This window comes from Myotis yumanensis, unplaced genomic scaffold (genome assembly GCF_028538775.1).
Source record: "Myotis yumanensis isolate MYYU_CA2020_CCGP unplaced genomic scaffold, mMyoYum1.0.hap1 SCAF_8, whole genome shotgun sequence".
Taxonomy (NCBI): Eukaryota; Metazoa; Chordata; class Mammalia; order Chiroptera; family Vespertilionidae; genus Myotis; species Myotis yumanensis.
Genome location: NW_027223759.1, coordinates 36,001,575 through 36,024,138, shown reverse-complemented (window position 1 = coordinate 36,024,138; position 22,564 = coordinate 36,001,575). Strand labels below are relative to the sequence as shown.

The window sequence follows — 22,564 nt, the reverse complement described above, 5'->3', positions numbered from 1 at the left end:
ATGCTTGTTCGGGTCACCGTGTCCCCGCACGTGCTACGTCTGGGGAGGCTATTGCTTATGAGACAGCAGCACAGCACGTGGCCCGTCTGCACCTCCGGGGAGTTTCTGAACTGCGGCGCGGGCACACGGCGTTCTGACTGGAGCCACGGCGGAACGCGCTTCTCCACCCTCCCGCTTGTAATGGGGAGGGCGGAAGCACAGGACCGGGAGGACGGAAGTGGCGGAACAAAGAGGCTCTACTTCCGGCGCAGGAGTGGCAGCGTCGCGATCCCACGATGGCGGCGCTCGGGCGGCAGGTGAGGCCGCGCAGGGCAGGGCTCTTGGCGGGCCGCGGGCGGGGCCGGCTGTTTCACGACAGCCCGTGGCATCTTGTAGCCGCAGCCTTCAGGGAGGCCGGTGCCCGCTGACCGGGGGCCGCCCCTGCCCCGTGGAGGCAGCCGCTGGACCGGTGGCCGGGAGGGAGGGGAAGCCGGGAGCGGCGACTTACTGCCGGGTCCTCGGCGGGAAGGCGGGGCTGCCCGGTGACGTGCTTGGTTTGCTCTGCGCGAGCGGGAACCGCGGAAGGTTTTGAAGCAGACGAGCTATTCTGTATGCGAGTTGGCTGGCAGGATGCGTATATACAACAGGGTTGCTTTGCGGAATGTATGTTGCTACGTGAATCTGGAGACGAGTATGAGATCCAGATTTCAGGAGTGGGTACCAGCTCGGCCCCTCAGAGTTGGCACGAAAATTGTTGTAAACTAAAGACATTTGAGATTCAGCAGATGCAGGAAGAAGCGTCGTCGGATTTTCTCTCACCACAAAGCAGAAAATTCAGGGAGTGAGGCCGCCATGGATCCTCTCTCCTAGGGAGTTAGTGGCCATGAAGGAAAAAAAAAAGTGGACCACTTGCATCTGTGTAGACAAACACTATGGCAGACTTTCCTATCTCCCGTTGTTCCCCTGGAAACCTATTTGTGCTTCTTAGGTTATTAGCCCCTACCTTTAGCCACCTAGGGAGCTAGCTGCCTCTTTAGTTAGGTTCCATATACATACTAAGAAACTTTGAGGCTTTTTTTCTTTTGTTAATCTGACTAAATGTGTAGAACCCCAGGCCCTGAACCTTAGCAGATAAGAGGAAAAGCCCTCCTCTAAACTTTACCAGGTGGCCTTTAACTAGTTCTCCCTGTCCTCCCGCCCCTGTCCTCTCTGTTGTGGCAGCAGAAGCTAATAGGGACTGTTTGACTCTGTTCTCTATGTGTGAACCTCTTCTAGGTTTTTAAAGTTCAGATGTGGTTTTGCAGATTTCTTACAAAATCGGTTATGTTTGTGTGGGACTCTGCTCACCAACCCTGTGGGTTCCCATTACATGGAATGGTGAGGGAGTGACTCCCTTTTGTATTACATTTTACAGGTCTTGGATTGGCATCGCCTGATCTCCCTCTCGTGGGCCAGCATCTCGAGGCAGACGCCTCATTTTGGAGAACAGAAAAGGGCAACGGCTTCCTTGCTGCGTAAACTGACCACAGCCTCCAGTGGAGGGGCCCTTAAGGGGTTACCCCATGTCCAACCCAGAAAGTATGTGCAGGAGCTAGAGTGCAGGACAAGCCTTACTCAGTGCCTCCTTGAGAAGCAGAGGGCTCCTGTGGATGGAGGGTCTTCGGAGCGAGAGGAGGTCATCAGTTCCCTCCTGGACATGGGTTTCACTGATGTCCATGTCCAAGAATTGCTCAGTATACAACCAAGTCCCCACCCTCAACAGTTGCTGGCTGTCATCTCAAAGTTAATACTCTTGGGTGTGAATCCAGAGCCTGTGTGCGTGGCCTTGAAGAAAAGTCCCCAATTATTGAAACTGCCTATAATACATATGGAGAAGCGCTCCAGTTACCTTCGAAAGCTTGGGATTGGAGAAGGTACAAAGTGTGGATTCTGTATATAGTGCTGAGTCATTCTGAGCTGGAATACAAATAGCCTAGGTGAGATGGGTTTTGGGAGGTTTCTGGGAGAAAGTTCTTGAAAGGAATGTGTGATTTGGTTTGGAGGTGAGGCAGCAGGCATTGCAGGAAGGAAGGGGGAATTGAATGACAGGCAGGGACTCTTGTCTGGATTGCTCACCTTGGGGACTCAGCATCTAGAACAGTGGTGGGCACATGATGCATGCTCAGCAGGTGGATGTTAATCTGTGATGTTGTGTAAGTGGCATTTGTAACCTTTGATGTTTAAATAACTGGATGTGGACTTAATGCTTTGTATCTGTATGATGTAAAGCCAGAGACTTACAGAGTCCCTTGTAAAGACTGGATCCCAGCTGGGTGTCTTGACATACTGTGGAACATGAGATCTTACCAGATTCCTGGGAAGCTGGTGGAGTGGCTGTCTCCTGCAGACACTATCCTCACCCCCATCAGGTTTTATGCCTCCAGGATCCTAGAAGTTCATTGGATCTCTTTATGGGCCTCTGGAGAAGGGGGGATAGGGGCCCATGGGGGTCTCCAATTTGACCACAGGAGTTCCACTATTTTATATATTTTTTATTAATTTAATTTTTTATTTTACTTTATTTTATTTTATAGTGTAATCTGATAGGTCAAACTTAATGCCTTATGCACTGTTACATAAATTGGCAAGCTCAACACAGCTTTAAGCTGCAAAGATAAAGTCTAAATTTCTGAAAGTCATTCCTGACCATTTTATCAAGGCAGTGACTAACTCAGCTGTTAGGAAGATTTTAATTAACAGTTTGAGTAAGTGATTTTAAGTTTCTAGGTACTAATTTCCCCCCAACTGTCCATAGGAAACTATATATTCTAGGGCAGTCTCGATTTATACATTTATCCTAATACAGTTAATAGGGCCTCTTTCACTTAAAGTGCCCCAGTTTGGGTAAAACATATGGTCTTCTCACTAACTTGGAATCAGTAGTTGTGGCTGTGCATTGTTGTTACCCCACTAAGTATTGTCATGGATCATCTTCCCATGATTTTTACTATGGAAGGAACCTCAGCCCAAAGCCCCCACTTGGGGGACACTACTATCCCATCTTACTGTCTGACTTTTCCAGTCAGTCCTTGGGAAATTCTTTTCTAGGTGAGGAGGGCAGAAGGAGACCTAGAATATGAAGTATGCACCTGTCAGCTGGGAAGCCAGAAGGAGGCAGGAATGCCAGGAAGGGAGGGAGGGTTGTCCAGTCTGAGGAATGAGAGCGTCAGCGGAGTGATGGGCTGTTCTGGTTTCCCACTTCCATGGTGCTGCTGGAAGACCTCGGAGGCTGGCACCCATTTGGGGGGTGTCCGTGTTCATTTTGAAATGCTGGCTTGACTTGGGCACAGCTAGCTCCTTTTCTGAAATATCCTTTGTGTTCTACAGGGAAACTAAAGAGGGTGCTTCACTGTTGCCCCGAAATTTTCACCATGCATCAGCGGGACATTGACCGCATCGTCAAGGTGCTCAGGGAGAAGTGCCTTTTCACGGTTCAGCAAGTGGCTGAGATTTTGCACAGATGTCCCTATGTTCTTCGGGAGGACCCGGGGGAGCTGGAATACAAATTCCAGGTGAGAGTGGCAGAGTGACTGGAGGACCCACAGCGGACTCTGGAATGTAGCAGGGTCAGCTCTGTGGGTAAGAAGCATGGGATACCCCCTGGCCAAAGAACCTGGTTTTGGTTCTTTCACGTCCGTACAGGTGAGATGGATTCTGCAGCTTTCCTGTATTAACGGTGAGTAACCCTGCCCCATTCTCAGAGTCTGAGTGGGGCCTCTGTTTGAAATAGCTAATTTAGAAATAGGTAAACCTTCCTATCTTTAGAGCCTGTTTTGCATGTTGATATCAGAAATGATTATGACACCTGTCCTAATTTTTTTGGTAAACAGTTATGATGACTTAGGTCAAATCTCTAGATGTTTCCTGATTCATTGTTTTCTTCCCCCATCTAAAGAGAAATAGAACTCCCGCTCTTTATTTCCTGCAACAAGAATTTGAAAATGCTTTGAAACTTGTCAGCCATCATGCAGATGTGGGTGTCAGAGGGTGCCCTGTCTTGTTGGTTAGGTGCACTTCCTGAATGCTTTTGCACAGTTCGAGTTTGCTGTGACTGTGGAAGAACAGGTCTGAGGACCCTCCCTGAATCCTAACCTGCCTGTGTCTCCAGTATGCCTACTTTAGGATGGGGGTGAATCACTCGGATATGGTGAGGACCGACTTCCTGCAGTACTCCATCACCAAGATCAGGCAGAGACACACGTTCCTGGAGCGCCTAGGACGGTACCAGACCCCGGATAAGAAGGGGCAGACGCAGATCCCCAACCCTCTTGTCAAGGACATTCTCAGAGTTTCAGAAGCTGAGTTTCTGTCCAGGACGGCCTGTTCTACTGCTGAGGAGTTTGAAGTTTTTAAGAAGCTCCTGGCTCGGGAGGAGGAAGAGGAGTATGAAAGCCACATGCCTGGTGACGAAAGCAGTAGTGAGGAAGAGGAGGAGGAGGATGAGGACGAGGACTAGGAGGAGGAGGAGCTGTGATACAAGGCCCAGAGACATTAAAGGACATTTTAGTTCTCTCAGCTTTTGGAGCTTCACGTCCTTGGACCTTCTCAGGCTATTTTTCATTCTAAAACTAGTGTTTTGATGAAAAATTATTATAGATCACCTGAGAAGTAGGTCAGACTGAGTTGGAGGTTGGTTAGTTTGATTTGTTGTCAGGTCTCTGGGGAGAGCCCTGCTCCATCGAAAATAAAGACTGTCAGCAGTTGGAATTGGGAGCTCAGTGCATCGAAATGTGGTTTTATTTTCTCTGTCATAGCTGTGGGTGATGTTCCATGACAGTGTGGGGGACAAGGGTCCTTCTTCTGGTTCTAGTCATTTTACATTTCCTTCTAGTGGTAAGGATACAATTATGAGAATGCAGGGAGGCTTTAGTACATCATAGCACTTTATTTTATGAAAACAAGTAGCAGGTTTTCCACAAAAATACTCATGTTTTTAATCTAAAAATATTACTTCATAGTTGCATTCAGTGTACAGCAGAGTAGAGGGAAGTGGGTCAGTTTGGCTTCATTTTGCACAGGTTCTTCTTGCCAGCACAGTGCTGGGCACTTCTCTCTCTTGTGAGGAGCAGGCCCTGGCTCTGACCTCAGGGAATTTGGCTTTCATGCCTGCTCATGGCCAGCGGGTCATGTCAGGGCCTGATGTCTCTAGCAGGCAGCAGTGCTGACCTGGGGCATGCCAGAACAGAAGGAGCCATGGGGCAGATACAGTCAGGCATCCCCCACCTTTTAGGGGGCTTTGGAGGCCAGAGGAGAAGAGCACGTGAACACAGCCAGGGGCCGGTCTGGTGGTTGTGCAATCCAGGAGCTCTCCGTGACCCAGGGGGAGGAAGTCCCCTAGGGTACCCAGTAGGTCTAAGCATTGACTTGAAGCATTGGGTCAGAGGCCCAGACCTGAGGGCATGAGCTCTATGATGGGGGGTGTGGGAGGGGGAAGGGTGAGTACATCCTAGGATGTTCTGGGTACCCCTTCTTTGGGCTAATGCTGCAGAGAAGAATTTTGGTGATGTGACCAGAGTGTAGGCTGGCAGCACTTAGAACCTTTAGGCTCCCAGCTCTTTCCTGCAGACCATGTGAGAATCCTGTCAGGCCCTGTTCTCACCCGGGGCCGTCCTGACCAGGGAACATCTGGGGACATTTTTGGTTGTTAGGACCAGGAGAAGGAGCAGTTGGGACCCAGTGGGTTGAGGCCAGGGCTGCTGTCAAATGCCCTGCTGTGCACAGGACAGTCCACACAGAATGACCAGCCCTAATGTCTCTGGCTGAGGTGAAGAAACAGCTCTCAGGTCTGGGCCCGCAAAATATGACCGTATCGGCTCATGAGAACCTCTGGTTTTAAATGGGCTTACATTTGTTGTATTTATTTTATTTAAAAGGAAAGTAAATAGTTTTTAAAGAGAGTTTTTTTCCCTGTGCACTGAATTGCAGTTGGCTGACTTGAGCTTTATTTTACAAGGGAATTCAGTGCTGAATCAAAACAATCGTACTTTTGCTTTCTCTTGGCTCCGGGACTGCAGAGAGAGGCACTGTGTGCAAAACAAGTAGCTCAGGGAACCTCTGGACGTGTGAGCCAGACATCTGTGGCCCTGGCTGGCCAGCGGGAGGTGGTCCAGCTAAAGGAAGGTGCTGGAGCTCGGTGACACGAAGTGGCCCTTGCCTGCTGAACTCCCTGGTGGCGAGTAGCTCCATTTCCTCTGTGACAGCCATGTGCAGTGGGGAAAGGGGACATTCTGTCTTTACTGCCTTTCTTGGCCAGAGACAAAATTTCTGAAAAAGAAAATACTTCACCACATGCCAGTGTTTGCACTTACTCTCCATTTTGTGGTGTCCAAGTGACCAGCATGTTCCCTGGAGCCTACAGTGTGGTTTTTGTGCCCAGTTGGGAGACACAGTGGAACCCTAAATCCCAAATCTATGCCTAATTGGATGGTCAGGTCACCCAGTCTGGTCAGCAGGTGGCTAACTCTGCAACTCAAGGTTGCTCCCCTGTGATTTTGACACAGAAGTAAATGTTGATGCCCTGACAGTTTTCTGATTCAGTATTATTAATTTCTTTGGTTGGACATTGAGTATTTTCAAGGAAGAAGAGTTTTACGAAGGAGCCATGTGGAAGCTCATTCGGAGTGTTTCAAGGATGATTTGTAATTTCCTTTAGTGTCAGGAAGTCTTTGTACTGGATATTTAATTTGTACAACATCAAAATGGGCTAATTGTAAGACCACACGGCACTAAGCCCAGGATTCAGTAGACTTGTAAAAACAAATGCTTCTGAGCTAAAATCGAGCACGTCTGCCTCATGGCTGAGGGGCTTGAGGTCATTAACATGGTCACAGAAAGTTTCATCTGCTTTTCCAGTGATGTCACTTGGTCTTGTCATTTGCTGGTGATGCTGTAGCTTATGTGGACACACAGTGACAGGTCGCAGTGCCGCAGCAGGAGTCAGCGGCATGTGTTCATGGTCATGGTTTTCTCCTTTCACCCAGGGTTGGAGCCCCTTGATGGAGCTTGTGCCTTCAGATGGCCCTGAGACTGGGAGCGCAGTAGAGATGTCTGGAAATGACTAATCCTTTCTGAAAATGACAAGTATACTACACAGACACATGTACACACAACTTTAATAAAAAACCCCACTCTAAAATATACTCTAACTCTTTAAAAAATGTTTTGTAAAGATGAGAGGAAGGAGCTCTTCCTGTGGCTGCAAAACTGACTTGGGCAGTGTCAGTGAAGACGCACCAGGGCTCGGTTCCAGTTGGGTCGGCTGTTAAAGTGCCCAGCAGGTGGAGGTGGGCTGGCTTCTGTAGTGGCCTCACTTGCAGGGAGGAAAGCTGTTCAGAAGGCTCTGGAATGCAGTGTGGCGATGATGCGCAATGCTGGGAGCTGTTTAGTGTGGAGATGGTGCTTGCTGCCTGGTAGTCTGAAACTGTGTTGCCTGAGTTGTGGATTAAAAGGATCTTAAACATCGTTTGGCCTCACCCGCCCCAGATGCCTGTCTTCATTACTTAGACCTGTAAGGAGGAGCCCTGGCTACCGCCAAGTGCCTTCCCAAACAGGATTTGTGTAGCAATTCCATGACACTCCGGGTGGGTCTTTGGTGCCATGCTGTGACTTGTCGTCTGGGATGGCTTTCTCTGCATCAGGCTGAAGCCTGAGTGGGGTTAGCCACATATGGTCAAGGGAAAGTGGTCCCCAATTTTGTAAATCAAGTTTTATTGGAACAGCCTCACCGGACTAGGCACATGTCAAAGGCTGTTTTTGTGCACAAGCGCAGGGCTAAGTTGTTGCCACAGAGACCATCTGGTCGACAAAGTCAAAGATATTTCCTGCCTGACCCTTTCTGGGAAAAGTGGTAGACTAAAAGTGTCTAAACTCCAGCTTAGTATGATATGAACATTTTCTCTTTCAAAATCTGCTGGTTGGTGGATGGATCACTAGCCTTCACCTCCCTCCGTAAATGACCTGCTGGGGAGGTGAGCCAGCTTCCCTGTGCCCCTCATCAGTCTGCCCTCCTTGCCTCCCAGCCCCACCCTCTGCTCTGCAGGTTGTCGATGGCAGCTCCTCATTTTGGCTCTTGGGTTTCAAAGGGAGAATTCTTTCTCTGATTTAGAATCTGGAACTAGTTTCTGGATGTTGCTGAGGCTTCATCCAGTGCTCTCCGCACATGGTGGCTGCTCGTCGGCGATGCAGGCCACCCTGGAGAAACTTCCAGCCCTGTGCTGGAGGCAGTGTGGGACTAGGAGGTGTCTGACCTAGAGGACCTCCCTGGCTGGACCTGTCTGGCCATCTGTCTTTTAGAGGCCGGAGGAGCGAAGCCACAGAGGGGACAGACTCCAGCCAGGACCTTGTCACTCAGGGTGTTCTTGTCAATTCAATTTAGACCTCATCTTCCAGGGCTTTAGAAACTTGTGAGGTTGGTGGATTATAGCAAGAATGTCCAGAATCCTTTGAAGAAAAAGAAAGGGGGGGGGGCATGAGGAGAATGGTACCCTTATCTCTGAGACGGTGACTTCTCATCTCGCTTAGTGCCTTCGGTCGCTGCCCAGGCCCCATGTTGCCACATCAGAACTGTGAGGTCCTTGCCCTCTAATGTGGCCGTACACAGGGTGGGCAGGTTTGTTGAGGACTGACCATGTCCCCTGGGGTAGGGGCCTTTCAGCAGCATCACAGGCCGCTCCCCCATTTGGTGATGCCCTTGATCTTTCCTTGCAGGCATGCTGCCCCATTACTCTGGGTTGAAATGAGTTCTTATGTGGTGGCTTTGGTGTATGACTGTGTCTGTGTATTTCTGTGTCCTGTTGGTTCGTGTTTTCTTCATTATTTCAAGAATTAGTATTGTAAAAGCCAGTGGAGGGTTTCTGATTTGTTTTTAGAGAAATGGATTTGTTGAGCAACTTTTTAAAAAATATATTATCCTTTCAGGCGACTTATTACAATATAAATATTTGAAACCCAAATCATATTTGTGGGTTCTTGATCCTAGTACTGAATTGCTTGCAGGGCTTGGAGTATGTGTTTTGGATACGCATGTCTTTGGAGCCTGAGGTGGGGGGTGATGCCTTTGAGTGACTTCACATCTGATGGGACGGCAGCTGGAGGCCATGGTTCTCTCATGGCACTTCCCAACTGCAGATCCCTGCCTGGGTAGTGTGAGCTCACAACTGCAAGCCTCTTTTGCTTCTGGTTGTTGGTAAAGGTCTCTGAATAACATTCCTCAGCCATGTTGTGACCATGGCTTGTGTGAAGCTGCGTGTACCCGGAGCACCTCCCTCTCCTACCACATCGGCAATGGGCTATTTGGCTCATTGATGGAGTGAGAGCAGTGAGCTGTCCCAGGCCACCAAGTGACATCATGTTGACAAGAACCTGTGGTCAGTGGGAAGCTCGGTATCTTTCAAATGACTGTGAAGACTTGGGCCGCTTACATGTGGGGAGGTGGAGCCCCAATAGGGTTTGGGAAATGTTAGGTGAAATCAAAGTCAGGAAGCTTCTTTCATCTCAAGGTTTCTGAATGCTCCTAATCACTCTCTCAGTGACAGAGTCTTTAGGACCTCCCAGAAGTTGTGACTAAGACCCCACACCCTGTTTTTTCTTTCAATAGATGGCCATTTACAGGGTCTGGAAAGCACTCCCTTAAATCCCCAGCCCCTAGCATTCCTGTGTCCCCCACCCTGTTTCTTGGTTCCCTTGAGACAAAGCAGTTTGTCTTCCCTGAAGAGAGCTTCATCTCTACCTGAAGACGTATCTGTCACAGGTTTGTCTACTGGGAGGCCTTATGTACTCTTTTTCTCACCCAGCTCCCTCGGAATTCTGAAGCCTAGTCTAGGCTTTCTAACAAGAGCCTCCCTGTAGCTCTCCTAGCTGCTGCGAATGTAAGTACGTACCTAGTACCTACGCTGTCTTCAGTGTTGCACTGTTACTTTGTTTCCTGAAAGAAATAGAGAAGGTGGTTTATGAAAAGAAACTGGATCTGTGACCTTGTGTTGTGGTACCCTCCACCCAGCCGCCTGCTGCCACCCCCTTTTCTTTAGCTCACACACCAGTGTGCCTGATGCCAAGGATAGCATTTCAGTCTGTATGCCCCTTCCCACCCCACTCAACTGAATGGCTGGGTGATTCGTGCAGCATAAAAGGGGGGGGGGGCAAGGGGGGCAGTGGGGAGTCTGACCTACTGACGGGGAGACAAGGACACACTCGCACCAGCAGCAGCCTTTGTGAATTGTCATCCTGTTTTTCCTGAACACTGATGCAGACCCAGTGTGTGTGGTTATTGGGGGTCTGTGAAGACTGTGCCTAGGCTCTTTTGAAAGCATGTGATGTACTCAGTACTTTATGTAATAACTAGAGGCCCGGTGCATGAAATTCGTGCACTGCGGGGGGGTTATCCCTCAGCCCAGCCTGCACCCTCTTCAATCTGGGACATCCCTTTCACAATCCGGGACTGCTGGCTCCCAACCGCTCGCCTGCCTGCCTGCCTGATTGCCCCTAACTGCTTCTGCCTGCCATCCTGATCACCTCCTAACCACTTCCCTGCCGGCCTGGTCCCCCCCAACAGCCCTCCCTCCCCTGCAGGCCCGGTTGCCTCCAACTGCCCTCCCCTGCAGGCCTGGTCCCCCTCAACTGCCCTCTCCTGCTGGCCTGGTTGCCCCCAACTGCCCTCCCCTGCTGGCCTGGTCTCCCCTAACTGCCCTCCCCTGCTGGCCTGGTCTCCCCTAACTGCCCTCCCCTGCTGGCCTGATCGCCTACAACTGCCCTGCCCTGCAGGCCATCTTGTGCAAGGATGTGATGGTCAATTTGCATATTACCTCTTTATTATATAGGATTATTGTGACTACCTTGAGCCCTTTAGAGAAGGAACCTAGGTGTGAGAGGGTAAAAAGTAAACGGAGACTTGCTGTATTTGCAGTTATGTACTTGGGCCTGTCCTAATGCTTCCCATTTTGAGCACCAGATACTGAGTGCACATGCATGACCAGAGTCACCCCTCACAGCCCCACCCTGTGACCTACCCTAGCACTACCCTGTGACCTCCCACAGCACCCACCCTCTGACCACCCCAGCACCCACCATGCCTAGCTCCTCCTGTCTGGGGTGCTCACATGCACTCTGGGCAGATATACAGCCTGGCTCAGCCCCAGGCCTGTTGTATCCACAGTGCTCAGTCCCCTTGCCCGTGGCCCTGTGAGCCACAGCAGGACAAGCAGGGCCTCCTCCTGAGACGCACCTGCTTGGGGTTTTCTTGATGCTTGTGCTCTCACAGCTCTCTTTGAAGCAGATATCTTGGTGTACCTTGTAGACTCGTTTATACCTGTCACAAGAAAGCTCCATCAAGGCAGGAACTGGAGCAGAATGGTGCCCAGCTGGTTCACCTAGGCTACATGGAGACAAGATAACTGTGCAGGTGTTTGAGGGAAAGGCCATTACTTTCTTAATAAAACTTTACTTTATAGGGGCATATTGAAATGTCCCACATAAAAGTCATGTAATTTTTAAAATTAACTTTACCAAGGCATAGTTTACATAAAATAAGACACACCCATTTTAAGTACATTTTGAGGAGTGTTGACAGTTATATGATATTAAGAGAGAAAATGTGAAATTTAAAGGACATGTGTTGCTTGAGGCAGGCCACGTGGCCCAGTGGCCTTGAGATGCTATGACCCACTTCTCCATTGATGGGCAGTTCACTGTGAGAAACCTTGGAGATGCAGGCATTAGATGTGAACAGCGTGGAACAGGAGAGCTGACTTCATGCTCTACCTAGCCTGTCTCTGGAACTTAAGCCTCAGTTTTGTGTAAAATGGGAATAATTCATATTACCTCTCTCATAGGTTTATAGATGACAATGAATGGAAAGGACTTTGGTTCTTTTTAAAACTCTCAAACATCACACCTGTGAAAGAGAGATCCAGGGAGTTGGATGGGCACAGCTCCAGCTCATGTGCTCAGTCTAGGACAGTGGTCAGCAAACTGCGGCCCCTTGAGTGTGGCTCTTCCACAAAATACCACGTACGGGCGCGCACGTACAGTGCGATTGAAACTTCGTGGCCACACTCAAGAGGCCAAAGAGCCGCATGTGGCTCGCAAGCCGCAGTTTGCCGACCAATCATCTAGGAGAGCCATTGGGAGTTAAGGCCTTTGGTAAGACTTCCAGCCATCAGGGAGTAACAGGATCAGGAACTACCTCCCAATGCAAACAACCAGAGAACTGGACAGAATATAAGAAGTAACTTTTTTCCAGATATTAGAAAACAGAGCAAGACTATGATCCCTGAGAGAAGGGAAATGAATGAGATGAGTCCTGTGGTCACCCTGGAACTCATTCTGGAGATACTTTTTGGACTTCGTGTCAGGTCAGGGGTTCCAAGCAGTGGTTGCAAGTTGAAACAGAGTGGAGTTGGGAAGACAGAGGCAGTGTGACCGTGTGGGGTGGAGCACTGGAGAGGAGGGAGCCATGCAGTAGAAGAGAGCCAGAGTGGAGAGATCTTGCTCAATAAGAGGCCATTCTATAAAAATAAAAACCCCAGTAAGGCCATGCCTTAGAAGTGGGGCAGAATTAATCCCAGAACAAAGCTGGTGCTAAAGCCACCCTTAGCAAGCCTCAAAAGAATCAAAGTCAAAATAACTGCCTTGCAGAAAAAAAACAAACCCAACATTCTTGAAAAGAGTACAAAAAAATATTTAAAAATCCAGCACGCAGTAATAAAGTTTACAACATCCAGCATCCAACAAAAATTATAAGACATTCAAAGAATTGGACAAAGAATCGAGAAACTCATAAATAGGCAAAAATAATTGATTAGAAAAACACCTAGAAATGAGAGCAGTGACAGAAACAGCAGAAAAGGCCTTAAACATCTATGATAAATTTTGTTCCACATGTTCAGTGGTCTAAAAGAAAAATGTAAACGTAATGAGAGACATGGAGGATCTAAGAAAGAATTAAGTGGGACTTCTGAAGAAAATGGAAATTTTGCCAACTGGATTAGTGGTCGGTAAGACACTGCAAGAGGAAAGGTCAGTGAACTTGAAGGCATAGCAGTAGGATCTATCTAAAATGAATAGAGAAAAAGACGGGGGGGGGGGGGGGGGGGAAATGAAAGGAACCTCAGTGACCTATGGGACAACATCAGCCTAATACATGCATAAGTGGAATTCCAGAAGGAGAGGAGAGAAGTGGAGGAACAGAAAAATATTTTAAAGAAATAATGGCCAAAATGTTGCAAATCTGATGAAAGCTAAAAACCCAGAGATACAAGAAGCTTAATAAACTCCAAAGAGTAAACACACACACACAACCACACGAAAGCACATCATAGGTAAGTTTCCTGAAACCAGTAATAAAGAGAAAACAGAAGCAGCCACAGGGAGTTTGGGGACATATTTCATAGTCTTCTTATCTGAAACCAGGCAAGGCAGAAGACAAAGGAAGGACCTACCTCTTTAGAGTGTGGAAAGAAAAAAAATGTCAACCAAGAATTTTGTATTTAGCAACTTTATCCTTAAAAAATGAAGGTGAAGTAAAAACCTTTTTAGGAGCAGAGAGAATTCATTGCTAGCAGACCTACATTGTAGGGGTGACTGTCGGAAATGGCAGACATGCAGATAAATACAAAAGATTTTGCTCTCAACATTTTAAAATATATTGTTGAGAGGAAAACGACGTTTTGCAGCTTGGAGCATGGTGGAAGTAAAAGTCCGACATCAGTAGTCAGAACTGAGGGGAAGTAGAGGCAAGTCTTCCCTTAGATAAAGGGATACTGTGATGAGCATATTGTTAATCTCTAGATCCACTAAAATTTAAACCAAAGAAGTATAACCAGTGAGCCAACAGGAGAGGTAAAACAGGATCTTAAGAAATAATCCAGAAGTAGGCAGGAGAAGAGAAAAAGGTAACAAGATTAGATGGAACATAGAAAACAAGTAGCAATGTGGTAGATTTAAACCAATCACATAAGTCATTATGTTAAAATGTGGTCTGGTTCCTGCAGTGAAAACCAAGGCTGTGAGCCTGGGCGTAAAGCAGACCCGACCCTGAGGAAGTGGTGGGGTGGGGAGATTCTGGCAGGAGCGGAGCTCTCCTAGTCAGGCCCCCGGGTGCTGGTGGCTGCTATGGCTTTGGATGGCCATTCCCCAGACCCTAAGTCGAAGGCCTTTCAACGCAGATCCCAAGTCCCAGTGCAGCTCAGAACTTCCTTTGTCTACCACACCTATGCTCTCTGTGGATGGCTGTCGCCCTCTGGATGGAAGGAGCCGCGGGCAGGGCGAGGGCTTGTCCTGTTCACTGCATGTGCCAAGGGTTAGAGCTGTGCCTGGTTCCCAGATGTGCTCATATGTATTGTCTGACTAACCAGATTGTGAGTGGGACCCAGAGTCACAGAGTGTGAGCAAGAAAGGTCTTAAGAGGCGAGCAAGGCCACATCACCACTTAGTGGCAGAGCCGACTCCAGCTCTCACAGGCTGCTGTTTAGTTTTCTGGCGGTTCCATGGCAGAGAGGACCCTGCTGTCCAGGGAAGGGGGCTAATGCCGCCCGAAGGGTCCAGAGCCAGGGTGTCAGGGTTCCAGAACTCCTGTGCCTCTGCTCCCTGCTGCATGGACTCAGACAAGTTGTTCAGCCTTTCTGCCTCAGTTTCCTAATTTGTCATATGGCAGGAACAGGTGGTCAAAACAAGCCTCTGTGGGGTGAGCTGGACTTTGTGGAAACACTTCGGAGGTCAGGGACAGAGGGAAGAAACTTACACGTGGTGGCAGACACCTCCTTCCCAGACTGGCAGGGACTTGGTCTCCGAGAACAGGCGCGTGCAGGGCTGGGGCTGCTTTTTACAGGCTGCAGAGCACAAAAGAGGCAGAGGCTCACCGCGGCTCGGGCCCTGGCTGCCCTCTCCAGCACCCTTGGGAGACCCACACCCGGGCTGGGGTCCTTGGAGCCTGCAGGCTGGTTCCCCTCAGGGCTTACTCCAAAAGTCTTCTGAGGGAGGCCTGTGGCCCTTTTCCCTCCCACCACCTTTGGCCCCTGAGCCAAAAATAGCCCCCTCACCCACCTCTCACTGTGGGGGTGGCTGTCGCTCTGTGTTCCTTACTTTCTGGCTGTCCCCAGATCCCCCACTTATCCAGGCTGCACCTTTTGGCCTGGCACTCCGGGGCTGTGAGCAGCCCAGTGATTCATTGCCTGCCACCTCCCTGCCTGGACACCTGGAAGACTGGGCACTTCATGGCAAACCCACCCTGGCCTAGCAGTCTCAGCCCAGCCTGCTGTAACAGGCATCTCAAGGCCAGGCCTGAACGGGCCCTGACTTACCAAGCTCGCAGCGCCTGCCTTTGAACCCTGGGCTGCAGTCACAGCTGTGGGTGTCCACGCCTGGCACGCAGGTGCCTCCGTTCTGACAGGGGTTTTCTGTACAGTTCCCAGGGGTGTCTGCAAACAGGCCATGAGTGGTTAGTCTCTAGGACCCCAGAGGAAGGCCTGCTGGCATTGCCACATTGTGGTCCTGTTTCAGGTGGTCAGAGAGATGCTTGGCTCTGACCCCATTACCTTGAGGGCCGGGGTCCAAACAGTGCTTCTGCTGGGACCCTCAGTGCTGAGCCCTCCGTGGCGGAGGGGCCTCGAGTCACTGCTTAGACTATGGTCGGGCACTGGTGGTCTCAGGAGAGACTCCTGGCTCTGCCCTAGCCTGTGCTTCCACCCCCTTCTCTCCGGATGGAGGACTGTGCTGGGGACAGTCTAGGCCCGGTGTGGCCCAGTGTCAGCAGGGGCCCTGCTGGCCCTGTTCGCCGAGCCTGGGTCTGCCAGGTGGTGCTCCAGCTGGGCCATGCTCAGTGCTGCCCCTCTGTGGATTCCTGCCTTTTTCTCAACACGTTCCTCTGCAGGGAGGCGGTGGGAGGGCTGCCGTATGTGGTGAGGGGCAGGGGCAGGAGGGACAGGGGTACGTCCAGACAGATCTGGGTAGTTGGTCTGTAAAAGGACGTGGTGCCAAGTGCCTCCTTTCCGGGGTGGGGCATCTAGCTGCCCCTGGGGCAGGCTCAGTGCCTCCTGTTCCCACTCTGGGTGCTCAGCCCTGGAAGTCCATTCCTGCTGACTTACTTCCCACGTCCTTGTCGCCGTCACGTTTGGGGTGCTGCAGGGCCAGGCTGAGCTGCTCAGTGGTGTCCTCGAGCTGCACCAGAGCTGTGGGTTCTAGGAGAAACCAGGATGAGCAGTGCTGACCACATGGCCTGCTGCCTCTCACCCAGGACTGTCCCTGGGCCTTCTCCTGAGCTGCTTCTCTCCCTCAGGGTGTAGGGCCATCCTGTGTGGCAGGAGTAGGATGCTCACTCGCATGCTGGCTCCCCAACTTGGGCACAGAACCCATGGTCTCTGGCACTGTCTCCAGGAAGACCCACTTTTCTCCAAGTGGGGTCAGCCCTCACCTACTGCCAACCCTCCACAGGGACCCGGCTTCCACTGCTGCCCCGGCCAAAGCTTCTTTGTGAAGGTAATCAGTGGCCCGAGCAGGGTCGAACCTCCTGCTGACCTCCTGGCCTCAGCTTCTAAGTCTCCTTCAAACTCCATCTCCTCTCCGCCACCCCTGATTCTCGGGGGTGATGACACCTCCTTCCCATCATATCTGCACTCAGGCAGATCGCACACTTGAACGCCCCTAACTGCAGGTCAGCTTCTCTGCAGGTCCCTGCCTGTGCCATCCCCACTCCTGGTCACCGAGGGCTATGGACGCTCTGCCCTCCCTCATCACTCCCTGGTGCACCTGTCCCCTGCCTAGGAACGCTGTCATTGGCGGAAACTTCTCATTGAACTGGTGATTAGGCTCTCTGCCAGAGAACTCTGTGAAGGTGAGATTCTGGCTTAGTAGTGAGGGTGAGGGTGAGGCCTGGGGATCCCCACCCATAGTCTGAGGTCGTCTGTGGCAGCCTGTGGGCCTGCCATGTCAGGATTTTGGGGAAGGCCTGCTTTGCCAGGAGGGAAGGGTCAGGGCTTCTCAATCCATTGCTCATGCCCTATGCTGCTGGGCCAGGCAGAGGTCCCGCTAGTCTGGGCCAAGCAGGACATAAACCCAAAGGCTCTGCTTTTAACATGGGATATGACCTCAGTGTGATGAGGATGTGAGCTCCTGGGGCCACACTGCGTGCCCGTCACCTGGCTCCTTCTTGGCAGACGGATTCCTCCTGCACAGCTCTGAGCAGGACTCTGCATGTCTAGCAGCCCCCAGGCTGGTGTTGCTGGTCCAGGGACCTCTGTGAGTAGCAACACCTCAGATGGAGCCACACTCTCCTGTCTACTGCTTACCAACAATGCTTGGAGTCCTGGCTTCGCAAGCAAAGCTTCCATGCCTTGGACCTGCTTCTAATATGTTAACTTTTTCATCCTCTCTCATCTTCCCTGCCAGGAACCTGCACCCTCAACCCGTATCAGGAAGGTTCCTCTGACTCTGGATGGCGTGAGCAATTCATGCTGACCACAGAGGCCAGGGCCGTGGGCACTGTCCAGAGGTGATGTAGGCACTGGGAGTCATCTTTGAGTTCAGGTTTAGGGGCCTCATCTCTCCTGTGCTGGGGGTGGTGAGTGACAGTGAGGCCACTAAGGTTGGCATTGGTACTCACGTGATCTCACGGTGACCGATTTGCCAGGTGAGCCACTGAACTTGGCACTCACTCGTCCTCTGCCGTCTACGAGCTCCGAGAACCTGCCGGGAGAGTCACTAGTGTCGCCACGCGGAGCTCCATGCCTAGGGCCATGCCAGGTTACCCAGAGGGGGCTGATGGCAGAGGCGTGTACCTGGGCGCCTGTGTTGGCATTTCGAGGGCCCCATGGTCACTGAGTAGACGCAGCTCCGGCAGGCGCGCTGGGACTGGTCTGTTTCTGAGCACCCGTGGGTGGAGTCCTTCTCGGTGCCAGCGTCTGTCGGAGCTGTCCCTTGGGGCTGCAGGCAGTGAATGACGGGGTAGGGGGCACATAAGGCAGGTCTGGGGCTTCCCTTTGTCTTCTCGCCCCACTGCTCAGAGAGAACTAAAGGGACCTGATCATCCCTGTGGTCCAGTGGTGCCTTTATGGCTTTGTGAGAAGCCTAGACCCCACACCCCACCTGAGGAGGAGCCACAGCATTCCTACTGGGAAGCAGACACTGCCTGGCAGTGTTGAGGGGGGCTGGTCCTAGCCCCCCACCCTGGGCCCAGGTTCCCCACCTGTAGGGCAGGGCCAGGCACCCGACCTGGCGGGACTTCCCTTGGCTGAGGCCGCCACCCCACACTTGCCCTGAGAATGACAGTATGGTTTCTCGGTGGGTCCTTGTCATCTAGCTACGTGCTTCAGCCCCTGTACACCCCTCCTTCCTGGACCAGCTCATGGAGGTGGCCCCAACATGCCCTGGAGCTGAGCTGAGCTGGGTCTGACTCCAGGCAGCCTGCCATGCTCAGACACTCCATCTTCCACAGCACCTCCCGTGAGCTTTAAAGTATGAGCAGGGCCATGCAGAACCTCGGGGGGACCTGAAGGGCCTCCATGCACTTGGGGGCAGGTCCACATCCTTAGTGTGGCCCATTGGAGCCGCCGTGCTCCTGAGCTGCTTCCCCTCCTGTCCATCCATTCTGGCTTTCCTTCCTGCCCCTCCCCGCAACCCCTCCTATGGCTGTCCTGACCTCTCTTTCCCCTGCTCCTGTCCAGTGGCTCCTCTTGGGTCAGCCTGGCCCCCTCCCTGGGCCCTCCCACACTGCTCTCCTCACTGGGGTCCTACCATTGCCTTTTCTCAGCACCTATTTCTGGTGGTGCCCTATATGTGATGTTCAGCCTGTCTGGGGTCCACAGAGTTGGACGGCACAAGGTGAGGAGCAAAATGCTGCTTTTCCAAGTTGCATTCTGCTGACCCACCATCAACTTTCCATGAACCTTTCCTTCCCCTCCGCTTTTCACACAAATTCACCCGTGTGGACACAGTCCTATTTCTAGGCTGTCTTTGGACCGTGTGGCCATGCGGGGTGAGGGTCGTGGGGTGCAGGTGGCCCACCCGGCCCTGTGCCCGCTGCCCTGCACTCACAGGTGATGATGTAGAGGTGAGCAGGCTCGCTGTGCAGCTGGTCACCCTCTGTGCTCTGCACGGCTGTCACTGAGAGCTGGTACCGCCGCCCGGGCACCAGGTCCCGTATCGTGTAGGACACCAGCCTCCCATTGGGAACGTAGCGGCTCTTGGTGCTCTGGCTGGTGGTCACGTTGATGACGTATGCCTCCAGTGAGGTGCCTGGAGTGGGGGCATCCCAGACCACATGGGCAGAGGTGGCCGTGACTCGGGTGGCAGTCAGGTTTGCTGGCGGCAGAGGCCCTGGAAGAGGCACAGAGCAGGGGAGGGCGGGGAAGGGGGCTGATGGGTTCTTGTGTCCAGGACATAGTTTAAAGATCTGACATGGCCTGCGGCAGCCACATTTGAAGCCAGATTTAGTTACTGTGGTCCTGAAGGATGGGGTGGGGGTCTGCAGCACTCTCCTCCTGTCCAGAGACCCACCCCCACAATGTGGCCCGCCAGCACCCAGCAAGGCCCCGAGCCTGCTCAGTGTCCCCTCCTGAGTGGCACTTCTGACCCCCCTGAGCCTGGCCACACCCCTTCCCCTGGGATGTAGAAAAGGGGAGTGGGTCCCAGCATTCAGGGTCAGAGCAAGGTCTTAAGCCTGTGCTGACTCCTTGCCCCACCTGGTCAGGCTCTGCTCACACCTTCCCTCTCACCAAGCCACCCGTTCCCCCACCCTCACCCTCCACCTTGTTCTCCATTGACAGCACAGTGCTCAGGGTCCACCCCCCATGAGACACCCTAGAGCTCAGCGAGTGGGCTCCCACGCCCGGTGTTCCTCTGGAGCCGCTGGGTGTGAGGGTCAGCCCAGCAGGAGGCGATGATACTGCCGGGCACACTGCTGTGTCCGGTACACTCAGCCCAGGGCTGGGGTCCTAGCGCCTCAGCCATTATGGAGAGCACTGGTGGGCTGGAGGGAGCCGAGAGCTCCCGCTGGCTCTGCTCGCCACGAGCGGCCACACTGTACTCACGGGTCCACACGTGCAATGGAGCGGATGCCACGCTCTCAGTAGGGTGCTCCTGTGCCCCGAGCCCACTGAGGGCGGTCACCAGGACGGTGTATCTCCTTCCAGGAAGCAGGGCACTGTGGGGAGAGAGGACAGGATGGTCTCAGGCTATGTGTCCGGCTCTGTGGCCAGGCTGTGGATGGTCTCGAGTTGGTGGCTCAGGCGGCCTCCACGAGGGCAGATTTGTGGCCTGAGACCTGGGTGATCCTTGGTGGGAAGCTGCTCCCTGTCTGTCCAGTGCAGTAAGTCCGAGAAGGCATAGGCCTGTCTGGAGTGCTTGGCATGGCCTGGAGGCTGATGTTCAGACAGGTAAGGGGCCCTTGGCTGGAATTCCCAGGTGGGTCCCCAGCCCCTCATGAATACGAGGGCCTCGCTGAGACTAATGTTTGTGCAAAGTGTGGTTCACACAGAGCCGTCACCTCCTCCTGGGAGCCTGGACTCTTCCCCAGGCAGGGGGCGCCGTGACCAGCCCCAATAACCCTGGGCTCTGTGTCTCTGACTGGCTTCCCTGTCTGTCCTCACATGTGTCATCAACTGGTGGTGGGGAATGAAGCGTGTCTAGCGTGGCTCCATGGCGAGGGGGCTCTGGGAGCTCATGCCTGGCCCCCAACCTTTCCCCGTAGGCCTCTTCCCTTCTGGGTGCTCATGACGTTTCTCTGTCACGGATTCAGCTGTACATGCAGCCTTGGTTGAGTCCTGAGAGTCCTCTCGGCAAGCCTGGGAGTGGTCTTGGGGACCCGACAGTCACCAAGTGCCCCTGGGGCCACAGGTGTTGTTTCTGCCATATATTCTTTGGAAGTGGGCAGGATGTCAATCAAGAAAAGGGACAGCAACACTTAAAGTAGAGTCTTGTCTCCAGCACAGATGACCATCTGGTGGGAGACCAACATGGCTGGAAAAAAATGGGTCTTGATGAGGCTGCAGACTAATCTTAAACAGTGCGGGTAGGTTAGAGGGTGCCCAGGGACAGAGTCCCTCCCCCCTCATGACCTTGACCCCTGGCTGCTCTGGGCTGCACGCTGCTGTGCTGTTTTACCAGCCAGTCCCCCTTCCTCACTCTCTCATTGTTTAGCACTGTCTGCCTGCCCAGCCTGACCCCGGGTGGCCTGATGTCTGATACCCTGTATGGGTCGTTAAGGTGGTGATTTTGATCAGCTACTTTGAATGAGTTGTGTTTGTCATTAATTTGTAATAATTGGGCATAAGAAGTTTATATGCCTGGGTTAAGGTTTGAACGTATCATTCGCCTGTTTTTTCCCCTCTCAGAGGGGTCTGTGTGACTCAGGCTGGAGGACCTCTGCGTGACCGTGACAGGCTGGTCTCCATGTAGCGAGTCTGTCTCACTCCCTTGCAGGAGATACAGCCTCCAGGTTTTTAGGGTGTCTGTTCTTTTGGGACTTAACCCCTTGTCTGGCATCCCTGTGAGGAAGTACTGAAGGAGTGAGCCCAGGCTGAGAGGAGCTGGGCCCTGTGTGGACCACCAGGTGCCAGTGGACACAGGAGGCACACACCTACCCCTCAGGTGGGCAGGGCCAGTGGCAACCATAGGGGAGCTGGAAGGAGGAGAGGCCGGCCGGCTTGAGCTCTTACCTGAATGTGAACGTGTCCACACTTTTGTCCACATCGGTGGAATGGTCCTCTTGGGCCTCAGGGTGGCGGATGGACACACGGACACTGCTGACAGTGGCGTGACGTATCCTATGCAGAGCCCACCGCACGGAGATGGTGTTGGCCGTCACATTGGTGACCTCAAGGCCCTCGACTGGGCGGGGTCCTGGGAGACAAAGGGTGCTCAGCCTTGCCAGCACCTCCTTACCCCTGGGAAGGCGGGGTCTCGAAACAACAGAAGAGGCTCAAGAAGGTGCTGGGGGAGGGGGGGTGGTCACACAAAGGCACCCAAGTAAGGCAGCAGCCAGCTGGGCTTGCTAAGTGAATCCCTCAGCCACAGTGGGGACTCCGTCAGGTGGACCTGCCCCAGGCTCCTGCCCTGGCAGGGCTGCGAAGGGACAGCCAGCTCCACCAGAGGCCAGCAGTTGGGCGCAAGGCCCCTCCTGACACCCCCTTGTCTTTTCTCTGGCTGACGTTTTGGTCGCACTGATGTAATCATCAGGGCGATGCTGGGGCCTGTCGATGATAGAAGCTAAGAGAGTCCTCTGACCCAGAGAAGGGGCCGGGTGCAGGCCAAACCCTGGACCAGGGGAACGGAGGCGGGTGCTGCAGCACCAGTCCAGTGGGCAGTGGTCCTCCCACCCACCCTGGTGTCCTGGTGGAGACCCCATTCTGACGAGAAGGGGAGGCCATCTTCCTCCCAGATGCCTTTTCTGGGCAGACCCCTTCTCGAGGAGCTTTGAAAGTGCTTCTTCCTAAAGCCAAGCTCAGGACGATCCCTATTCTCCCTCGGACCCCCAGGACTCCAACGCTGCCACACACTCAGGGCCCTGCTGTCCTTTCCCGCAACACGCCTATCTTGACTCCGTATCTGTCCCTCACTTGGC

The 22,564-nt window shown here is 52.6% G+C and overlaps 2 protein-coding genes across 9 annotated transcripts in view; one reads left to right on the top strand and one right to left on the bottom strand.

The window, feature by feature from the left end:
- The first annotated feature begins 254 nt into the window (after positions 1 to 254).
- MTERF4 (mitochondrial transcription termination factor 4) lies at positions 255 to 4,731 on the top strand. 3 transcript variants are annotated; one of them, XM_070422591.1, is made up of 4 exons: positions 255 to 296; positions 1,394 to 1,892; positions 3,346 to 3,530; positions 4,127 to 4,731. In XM_070422591.1, exons 1-4 carry the CDS (start codon positions 276 to 278, stop codon positions 4,472 to 4,474), a joined length of 1,053 nt encoding a protein of 350 aa, XP_070278692.1. In that variant the 5' UTR covers positions 255 to 275; the 3' UTR covers positions 4,475 to 4,731. The 3 variants fall into 3 exon arrangements, with proteins under 3 accessions (XP_070278692.1, XP_070278694.1, XP_070278693.1); XM_070422593.1 differs by lacking the exon at positions 1,394 to 1,892 and having other exon boundaries at positions 276 to 296; XM_070422592.1 differs by lacking the exon at positions 255 to 296 and having other exon boundaries at positions 1,879 to 1,955.
- A 130-nt stretch (positions 4,732 to 4,861) lies between these two features.
- The window catches only part of SNED1 (sushi, nidogen and EGF like domains 1), a 58,430-nt gene continuing 40,727 nt past the window's right edge, over positions 4,862 to 22,564 (bottom strand). For 2 of the 6 annotated variants that reach the window (XM_070422584.1, XM_070422590.1), the window contains 11 exons: positions 21,660 to 21,843; positions 20,034 to 20,146; positions 19,039 to 19,320; positions 17,784 to 17,928; positions 17,609 to 17,691; positions 16,095 to 16,187; positions 15,312 to 15,428; positions 14,753 to 14,840; positions 11,237 to 11,320; positions 9,897 to 9,940; positions 4,864 to 8,457 (listed from right to left, as the gene is read on the bottom strand). In XM_070422584.1, the coding sequence (XP_070278685.1) occupies positions 9,904 to 9,940; positions 11,237 to 11,320; positions 14,753 to 14,840; positions 15,312 to 15,428; positions 16,095 to 16,187; positions 17,609 to 17,691; positions 17,784 to 17,928; positions 19,039 to 19,320; positions 20,034 to 20,146; positions 21,660 to 21,843 (1,226 nt within the window). In that variant the 3' untranslated portion in view covers positions 4,864 to 8,457; positions 9,897 to 9,903. Of the gene's footprint in view, positions 8,458 to 9,896; positions 9,941 to 11,236; positions 11,321 to 14,752; positions 14,841 to 15,311; positions 15,429 to 16,094; positions 16,188 to 17,608; positions 17,692 to 17,783; positions 17,929 to 19,038; positions 19,321 to 20,033; positions 20,147 to 21,659; positions 21,844 to 22,564 lie in introns of all 6 variants that reach the window. The other 4 variants (XM_070422589.1, XM_070422585.1, XM_070422587.1 and 1 more) reach the window with 4 other exon arrangements.

Excerpts from the sequence above, each read along its gene's own strand:
- MTERF4 (XM_070422591.1), top strand. The coding sequence starts at position 276 with ATGGCGGCGCTCGGGCGGCAG. Across the intron at positions 1,893-3,345 it reads AAAGCTTGGGATTGGAGAAG|GGAAACTAAAGAGGGTGCTT; the intron begins GTACAAAGTGTG and ends TGTGTTCTACAG. Across the intron at positions 3,531-4,126 it reads AGCTGGAATACAAATTCCAG|TATGCCTACTTTAGGATGGG; the intron begins GTGAGAGTGGCA and ends CTGTGTCTCCAG.